At 40.8% G+C, this 10,188-nt stretch overlaps 1 protein-coding gene across 1 annotated transcript; it reads left to right on the top strand.

The window, feature by feature from the left end:
* Positions 1-1,999: 1,999 nt before the first annotated feature.
* Positions 2,000-8,643, top strand: LOC109521856 (uncharacterized). The gene is made up of 8 exons (XM_019879936.1): positions 2,000-2,611; positions 3,230-3,345; positions 3,846-3,949; positions 4,610-4,784; positions 4,878-4,986; positions 6,190-6,275; positions 7,097-7,167; positions 7,312-8,643. Exons 1-8 carry the CDS (start codon positions 2,147-2,149, stop codon positions 8,451-8,453), a joined length of 2,268 nt encoding a protein of 755 aa, XP_019735495.1. The 5' UTR covers positions 2,000-2,146; the 3' UTR covers positions 8,454-8,643.
* Positions 8,644-10,188: the final 1,545 nt, after the last annotated feature.

Genomic DNA, 10,188 nt, shown 5'->3' with positions numbered 1-10,188 from the left:
ACAGCAGCCCCCATCATATTTGGGGTCCCCAGAAAGTCTCCCCTTTTCCCCCGCATCTTAAGGCCTCTGCATCCAGAGCGAGTTTTCTGCCCGACATTCCAGGTTGGCAGCAGTGATGAAAACGTGACCTCCAATAACATAAACCGAGGGCTCTCTCATTCATTATGAATATTCCTACTCATGTTACTGACAATGTTGTTGTTCACTCACCTTCCAGCAGGCAGAGGTGTTTAGTTCCCAGGCAGTGAGGAAATGAAATTTGGATGGTCGGTGTCTTTGTGCCCTTGGACCAACCTGTGACCAGTCCAGGGTATAGTCTGCCTATCCTCCATAGTTACCTGTGTTAGACTCCATTTCCACAAGAGATAAGTCAAATTTTGCATAGGGCTTCATACCGTACTGTACTGTACTGACAGACTTATGTATGACTGGACTAACAATGCCGCTGACTCGCCATAGGGAGAAGTGATGCCAACGGCGGCCATCTCATGTTGCCACTTGCTAAGCGTGCCTAACTTTGATAGCTCTAATGATCCCTGTGCTGCATTTTCATGTCTCTAAGACCAAAATGCCACATTGTGTGGCATACAGTTGGACCAATAAGTCTGGTATAAGCGCTACATGCAAATTTAATCAGGAAGAATACATTTAGAATTTTTCTCTTAAAAGGTCTATTCTGAAGTGCTACTGAAAGATAAATCTGCATCATGTTGTCAGAAGTATGAACTATGAAATCAAAGTAAAGCCCATCAGGAAAAAAAATCACAGCGAAATGTAAACCTAACCTATAATTTACAATATTGAGATAATGTACTGTGACTGGCCGATGCAAACAGTAAAGTTAATTCTTTGAGAGACTCTCATTACTCCATACAGGGATTCTGGTGTAAAATACACACTAACAACAGTGTTTTCAGTATAAGAAAATAACAGAAGCTGTCAGTAACAGTGGCAATGTAAGATGACTGTCCATTGAATTATAGAGCCACCTGTTGTTGTGCCACATGCTGACCATGCAGACTAGCTTTGAATTGGGGGATAGCCAAAACATTTTCAGTGGGATGGCCAGGGTAACACATCACTTCAGTGAAGGGGTGTTAGGGGTGGCCGTGTGTGCATCTGTCATTCTTTATCATACAAAGTAAGATCCAATGTCAGGTTTCATGAAATAAAATTTACACCTGTCCAGAACAATGCTCATCACACTCATAATCAAGAAGGAAAAAGTCACCATTTTGATGACCTTAATTTACTAGATGATACAATTTTCTTTGCAGTGGCTTTGCTTTGTGTACTATCTCGTAGTCTACTTCAATCTCATTTACCGATGCGATAGCTAACAGTCAATCAGACCTATGGCATTTTTCAAACGAAGATCAATGGCTCATTCATTCAAATTATTTCTGAAACTCACAATGGCACAAATGTCACTTAGTTCTTCACAATTTTAACAGTTGCTTTTTACTTAGGGTTGTTCTGGCTTGATTGTTTCTGCAAGATTTGTATGGATCTGCATTTTATTTCATGAAACCATGACTCTGGACGGTATAATAAACAATTACTTCTCGGTTGTTAACTTGCTATGGTGTGAAAGCAATGATTTTGATTGACGTTGACAAAAAGAATTGGATGTTCCTAAAACTGATTATTTTAGTGTTTGGATTCAGATCAATTGCACATGTATTCTTTAAATCTGCAATTAATATATTTTTTTAAAACTACTTGTGGCAGAGTATAATGGAGTGAAAGAATACTACATCCATGTGAAAATGGCAGCAAAATCAGTTATCAACATTTTCCCCTAGCAATGGGTGGCCACTAGGCCACCTCTGTCCACCCTGTAGCTCTGGCCCTGGCATTAAAATGGACGAAAAAATCTTCTACACCGGAGGTTTTTTTTTTTTTTTTAATCTGAAGGATAGACCAAAGTTTTTATCCTCTTCAAAAGCTTTTTACGAATGAATATTTAGCAGATCAAATAAGCCATTTGGGCTCGGTGCTATACCCGTCCTCCAGCTCAATCAGGGGGAGCGCAGGTGTGCTAATGAGGCTGCCAGATTAGACGTCGGTGTGCAACTCTCTGCTAGTTGCGGCTCAAATCTACTACCTGGCCGCCCAGCCCAGTTGGCTCCTTTTACTTCAAGCCATGTTGGTGTTTTCGTGGCTCATGTGGATATTTTATTACAGTCCAGCAGTGGGTGGTCCGGTTCAGCACATGACTTGGTCAGAGGAGGCGAATCCGGTTGTCCAAGAAGACGAATCCGCGCGCTCTTCCTTCTACCACCTGCCGGTGTTCCTGCACGCATCGCAGCCGCTTGTAGTCAAAGAGTTGCTTCGGCCCGCTCCTCGCCAGAGCTTCGTTCCCGCTGAAGTGACCGCGCTGTTGTTCCCACAGTCACCGCAGCACCCAAGCACGCCACAGGCTCCACGTACACGCCCTGTGGAAGTTTGGTGCGGCCCCAGTGAGATAGTGGTGCGCGTGGATCGCTTGCAGTTACGCGCGTGGCCGCATGCAGCTCTATATAGTCTGGGCTCGTGTCAGCCCACCACTGTGTCCTCACACTTCCTGTTTTTCCACTACGCACTACCAGACTGTGCGTCTGCTTCTCAGGTAAACACACACGAGAGGGCCCCCTTCAAAGGCTTTAATTCACAGGTGTCAAAGTCAAGGTGCAGGGGCCAGATCTGGCTCGCCACATCATTTTATGTGGACCGCGAAAGCAAATCAAGCATGTCAAGTTCCATGATGTTTACTAAAGACTGCACCAAAATTTCAAATTGTCATATGTAATCCACAATAACAGTCATTATTCTTGACTTCTGATTATAAAACTAGTTATTCATCAATTTGTTGTGCGCTGTGTATGTAATATGTGGAGTTGATTAAACATTTATATGGTTTTCCAAAATTCATAATGGCCCTCCAAGGGAAACCGCAACTACAATGTGGCCCGTGACAAAAATGAGTTTGACACCCCTGCTTTAATTGGTGGAAAACACATTTCATAGCGTCTTTTAATGTATAATTATCATGCATTGTTACTGTATTGTTCATGACATGGTCACATATACGTCACTGTTCATATTCCCATGAGTCCCACAAAGTTTAGCCCTGAACAGAATCATGAGTGGATGGAGAGACGACAAAGTCAATGTTGCTTTTTCATAGAATGCCCCATTAAGATTTAAACATATCCAACACTGTAACGTTTGAATTTCACTCTTTCAGGTTGTTGCTGGTGGTCAGTTGGTGTATTCTTTTGCTCTTTATTATACCCCACCGCCGCAAGGCTACATCATTCGTGTTCTGCCATTTAAACTGTCGATCCACTGCTTTTACAACAGGTAATTTAAAACATATAAACACCTGCTTTCTTCTTCCTCTAAAAAGAAACGGGTTTTGACTCATCACTGTCTAGTCTGAATTTACTAGAGAGCTAATTTAAAGTGTTGCCTTAAAGTTCAAATAGCCCAACAGTTTGGAGTTTGGTCATTTTGAGTTGGGCCACAATTTTGTTGAAAAATATCTTTTTCTGTGTTTTTTTTTTTTTTGTGCCTAATATTGACAGATGATTGCCAGCAGCCATATGGTTGACTGAGCAGATGTGTTGGTTCAGTGTTGTAATTATTTTGTAAATTAATAAAATGACAGTGCTAAAATAATGATTCCTTAATTGCACAGAGGGAAAAACAATATCTGAATTGTTCGTGAATCGCTGAAGGACCAATAGTTAAAACATTTACCGGTGGAATGAATTGTAATAAGGACTCTCACCATTATGATAGGCTATTGTACAGTGTGACAGTGATGTGTTGTTAATAACGTGAATGTCCTTTTGTTTTAGGTTTCATTACTCTTACCAAGTTGGCTACACACCTCAGGTCCAGCATACAACTTTCATGAAGAGTCTCAGAACAAAGCTCAGTTTCAGCCTCACCGTCTGTAATGGTAAAGTGGAGCCCCAATGCAACATGCCTCAATGATACTCTAGTATGCTTTAAGTTTACACTTGGTCCCCCCCCCATCTCAACCCAGCTGGTCCGTTAACACAGACGCCTAATGCAAGGTCTTGTTTCTGGTTAAGGTTTCTCCCCTTTTTCATTGTCTCCGCCAAAATTCAATGGCGTCTGGTACCTGCTCCGCAAAAAAAAAAAAAAAAAAAATTCCATCATATAGTGTATCTTATAAAACGGAATCGCTAACTTTAGAAAAGTTTCTCAAAGCACATTTAGGTATTTTACACAAGTCACAGCATTAGGTACCCCTGCATAAACTTTTGAGATCCATCAATTTGTTTTCAAAAGCTGTGCCGCTGCAATTTCTTTTGCTATTTTCAGTGCTATACATTTAGATGCACACTTTTCCAAGTGTAGTTATATGTGGTTGTCTATAACAACTTCATGTTCAATGTTTTTTTTTTCCTTGCCTCTTTTAAACAGTCATTTAAATATCGGAACCACATTTAGTGAACTCAAAAGTGAGCATACTTTTAAATGTCCTTAAGAGAACAAAATGATTTGGCATTCAGCTGGTGTGGAGTATATTTCATGTGATTTATTTATTTATTCATCATTTTGTACATGAATGTGTACTGTATGTGTTGGGCAGCCCAGTGGGAGCCCCTTTCTCCTGGCCACTCATTTGTTCTGGGTGAACCGGTGAAGTTTGTGGCCCAGACTGGAAGCCCGTTGGCAGGTGAGAGGCTCTTTGTTGACTCGTGCTACGTGACCAACTCCAAAGACCCAAATGGCATGACAAAAGTGGATATCATCACTAACTATGGGTGTGTTTCTATTAATTACATAAGCTTGCTCATTGTTCTCCAGTTATTGGTTCAAGTTGCATTAAATGATGTGCTTGTGCTTTGGTTTTGCAGTTGTATGACAGACAGCCAGAGGGAGGGGAGTTCTTCCCACTTTTGGTCAAGGAGTCGTAACATGCTCAAGTTTTCGATCGATGCCTTTCTCTTCAGCGACGTATCACAGGTGAGAAAATACATGTGTTTGTATGCAATCGGTCTCTCAATTTCAAATATTTAATGATGATTCAAGAGTCATTTAACACATTTTACAAACGCATTACCAATTAAGTTGGGACGTTTGTGTTAAAGAGAATACGATGATTTGCAAATCACGTTCAACTTTATTTAATTGAATTAAAGAAGAGAGATTTCGTGTTCAAACTGATAAACTTTGTTTTTAGCAAATAACGATGATCTTAGAATTTTCTGGTTGCAATACATTCCAAAAAAGCTGGGACAGGGTCATGTTTACCAGTGTTTTAAATCACCTTTTCTTTTAACAACATTCAATAAACATTTGGGAACTGAATTGTCAAAGCTTTGTCGGTGGAATTCTTGCCCATTCTTGCTTGATATACAGCTTCAGCTCATATTTTACGCTTCATCATGTGCCACATATCTTTAGTGGGAGACAGGTCTGGACTGCAGGCTGACCAGTATCATACCCGCACTCTTTTACTGCGAAGCCACGCTGTCATAACACGTGTAGAATGTGGTTTGGTATTGTCTTGCGGAAACAAACAGATGCGTCCATGAAAAAGACGCATATGTCTGTCCAAGACCTGTATGGATCTTTCAGCATTAATGGTGCCTTCAAAGAAGTGTAAATTACCGATGCCATTGGCACCAACACAGCCCCATATCACCACAGATGCTGGCTTTTGAACTTTGCGCCCATAACAGTCCAGATGGTCCTTTTCCTCTTTGGCCCTGAGGACACGACGTCCACAATTTCCAAAAACAATTTGAAATGCGGACTTGTCAGAACATAGAACACTTTTCCACTTTGTATCAGTCCATCATAGGTGAGCTTGGGCCCAAAGAAGCCAGCAGTGTTTCTGGCTGTTGTTGATAAATGTCTTTTACTTTGCTTAATAGAGTTTTAATGAGAGTGAATAAAACCGCACCTATATGATTTATGTCAAAGGAGCTATTGTATATTGGAGTTACAATACCATTTTAAATGGGTTTTTTACATTCTCTCACTGTGTAGTCCAAATGTTCAAAAATATATAAACGTTTCCAAAAGTGCTTAATCGAAAAAGACGTGCAGATCTCAGCCAAAGCCAAACAATAATTCCAGATAGTAGTTGATTGTGTCTTCTTACCATTCATGGCTAGCATAACACTGTGTTTATGATTTATTGTTGCTGTGTTCTTTGTACAGGTGCTATACCTTCACTGTTCAATGTCAGTTGGTGTCACCACGTCCCACACCTCCAAGTCTTGTAACTACAACCAAACAACTGGAAGGTAAGTGATTATTAAAATCGCATGAGTGTAATTAAACTGCCACGGTACAATGAGCAGTAGAAGTGAAGCGCTGATTAGAATTCCATCCATTATCAGGGTCGCAGGCACGCTGGAACTTATTCCAACGGCCTTTTGGCAGGAGGCAGGGCATACCCTGAACTGGTTGCTCGTCACACCTCACACAGTCACACCTAGGGACAATATTGTGTTCCACTAACCTACCATGCATGTTTTTGGAATGTGGGAGGAAAATCGAGTACATGGAGAAAACACATGCAGGCACAAGGAGAACATGCAAACTTCACACAGGAAGGCTAGGACCCGGAATCGAATAGTAGTATTAATAAAATATTGTAGATATCATTTTTACAGTAGTTTTGCCCCGAATCTCAAAATAATGTCTAAAACAAAAGTAAATGTCCTTTGCTTTCATCTACTGTATGCAAATATCTTTATTCCGGTTTTCACATTCCCATCTTTGAATGTTGGCTACAGAGGTACAGTCTTGAATCTTACATTAGCACCTTTGGCAAGTGGAACTGTTATTCTGTGTAGTCAGACAAAGACAGTTGTATGCTTTAGTGTAGATCGTGATCTTGGAACTGATATGTTAATTTGTACATCACGGTGTTTGTTGACAGCACACAGCATTTGCTGCAAATAAGTAAAGCTCACCACACTTTTAAAAAAAATGTCTCAGCTGGTAATCGAGCTGAGTGACCGCATCATTTTTAATTAAGATAAAGAATGTTGAATTTTTTGAGGGGGTATGTTTTGTCTGAACCACAACCTTGTCTTGGTGCCCCATTTTATGTGTTCAGGTGGGAGGAGCTTGAGGTACCAATGTCACTGTGCTCCTGCTGTGATTCCGTATGTGGCGACATGCAGGACTGTAAGTCGTCGGCAAATATACTTTTGTTGCATAACTGCCATGTGTTGTACATGCTTGCTGTGGTAATATTAATTGAAGTATAAGAATGTGTTACTGTCACCACCTGGAGAGTTTTGAGACGTTAAGGTTTTATGTCCTCCTCAGCTGTGAAGAACATGGTTAGCAGTGCTGGCTGGATCACTCGCCAGAAGGATGACGGGGGGTTAAATATGAAGGATTCACCTGTTCACTTGGAGGCGGAAGAAAAATTGCTTGATCAGGAAGTACACAGAGTTCACTTTCAAAAATTGGGAACTTTTCCATTGGCCACAAAGACAGAGCATAAGAAGAGAGAAGAGTCTGTTGGTGAAAAGACTTCTATGTACCTGGATGGAGAGGAAGCACTAAGGCCCCGAACAGCAATCAGCATGCTTAACAAATCGGGCAACCGGGGATTAGTTGAAAAGGATCTGATGACTGACGGCCAAAAGACCGAGCCAACACCAGATGGCACCATTATCTTGGATCACAGCACGCAAGATGTGTCTGAGAGTAGAGAGGGTGCAACCTATGCTGACAGTGATTCTATGAGAGGTTCCGGTAACAACAGCACTGTGACTCCAGAAAGTGCTTCTACGACCACGACTTCCATTTTGCAAAACTCCAATGTTGTTGGCGATCTTGATTATGCTGAAAAGGTTTCCACAGATTTGATTCCAAGCGCTGAACTGTGTTTGTACATCGATAAAAAGAGTTGCCTGTCTAAGGATGGTACAGTCAAGGTTGGAAAGGGTAACACAAGTGTTGAGCATGCGGATCCTATCCGAACCTCTGCATCCAAAACCACGAGACTGATGCTGAAAGCTGGAGAAGAGTCTGCAAACAGTTCGGCTAAAACAGACTCTTCTGAGTTGGATGATAGCGAATCAGTTGGCCGACAACTAGAAAGGATACCAGAGCAAGTAGTCTACTATGTTGATGGTAAAGGACTTGATGGAGGTGATATGCTTCAAAGTCTTCAGGTCAGAGAATGGGAATCAGACCCAGCTGTCAAATTAAGAGGCCCGGCGTGTGTTGACGGGTCTGATTGCAGTTCTGGAATTGAAGAAGATGAAGCACTTCAACGCGGTCAGTTTGCCATTGCAGCCAAGACAAAAAAAGTTGAAGACAAAAACTCTGACGTCACTTCAGGCTCGACAAGTTCTCAGGAAGTGCTTGACAATTCCCATCACTCTGCTGTGATAATAGTCACAAATACAGTGCAGGAGAACAAGCATTTTGGAATTGATGATTGGCTGACCAAGTGAAGATGAACATGCACATCAAAGGGAAATGGACAGGACATTTAAATTGAGTCCCAATACTTTCGACATGGACATGTCTTCTGGCAAAGCTAACATGACTAACAGTATTGTCAACAGTTTGGTGTTAAGAATGAAAAATTTAAATACCGTAGCTTCACCTATGTGGCGTAATAAAGTCATCTTCCAATAAATTGCATTAAATTCTACTTTTATTTTGTGTTATTGATTGCTGTTTTTGTAATAAACCTGTAAAATCCAGCATGGACACCTCAACAATTAAGCTCACTTGGAATTCAAGGTCTCAGCGCAGTGTAATTCTTTGAAAGACATTTTTTTTCCTTCCCTTTTCCTCACATTTTTATAAACATGAAAATAATTATGGAACACAATGGTCCCAGTTTAAGTGGGTGCTTGACTGCGGTTGCATAAAAATAATCCAAAAAAAAAATTAAGCTCTAACCTCTATTTCAATTGGTTGTTTTATTCATTCCCTCGCAACTCTGAGAGCGAGCGGGCTCTTTCTGATGAAGGCAAATTTCTGTCAAGAATATGCCTCTTGAGAGTGGCTGTTTAAAAAGCCTCCGATGAGCAACAAGCAGGTGGATTCCCTGAAGGCGTATGTAAAGTTGTGTAAGTGTAAAGTCATTTTTTTTCAAATCTCAAAAGTGATACAGGCATGGACTTTGGCTTGGGCTTTTACTTGTATAGCGCCTTTCTACCTTAGGCACTCAAAGTGCTTCAACCCTTTCCTCATTTACCTCCTGATGACTCAGCAACAGAAGGTTCAAAATCCTGCTATAGGACACTTTGACCCGTCACAAGGGTTGAGAATCAAACCCCCAACCTGAGGGTTGGGAGACTACCACTCTACCACTGAGCCATGTCGTTCTGACATACTACACAGTTGAAAGCCCATTTCAATGGTTGACAGACTTTTTGGGTCAGAGTGTTTTTGCGAATAGTTGCTGATCCAAAATGTAGTCACTCCAAATCACAACACCCATTTCCTGAAATGAACAGCATAGGCCATCTCATTTCGATATGATTCTTACATAATAGAAATACAGAATGGATTGAGTGACAATAGGCCCCAAAATTGGACTTTTATTAGAATTGTATTCGAATGAAAAGTATTTTTCCCTTTATTCGAGTTGGTATAAGATTTATTCAAATGTTACGTTCGGGTGTCAGAAGTAGTGTTTTCGTCTATAGTACTATAGATCATTTCAACTCACCCACATCCACCACCCCAAAGGTTTTTTTTTGATTACCATATTTCAATGTTACTTTTTAAATGAAATGTGTATCATATGCTCACTAGATCAAAATTAAGTTTTAGATGGAATGGTGACAAATCCCTTATTTTTCTGTACAGTTTTTTTCTGGCAAATGGCTCCTCCCAGATTAGTTTATTTAAAAAAATGTTGAAGTCTAAATGTGGTGAAGAAGACTGACATCAGTCACTTGAAGATTATTGTAGCTGCCCATTTATCCAGATCCGATTCCTCACCATTGTATGTCCTTTGTCCATGCAACCAACCCTAAATTGTCAGTGGAAATGAACTACCACATGTTAAAATACTAGACTCTAATCTGTATACCATGCTGCAGATGTAGCATTGAAAAGAGCACGGTTCCGAGGTTCGGGTTCCAATTTGGACTTTGGCCTTCCTGTGTGGACTTTGCATGTTCTCCCTGTACTTCACTTTCCTCCCATATTGCATCTAAATTGTCCAAA

Source organism: Hippocampus comes, unplaced genomic scaffold, assembly GCF_001891065.2.
Source record: "Hippocampus comes isolate QL1 unplaced genomic scaffold, H_comes_QL1_v1.1 scaffold135, whole genome shotgun sequence".
NCBI classification, from domain to species: Eukaryota; Metazoa; Chordata; class Actinopteri; order Syngnathiformes; family Syngnathidae; genus Hippocampus; species Hippocampus comes.
Note: the sequence above shows the minus strand (reverse complement) of the source record. Positions and strands in the feature narration are given on the sequence as shown.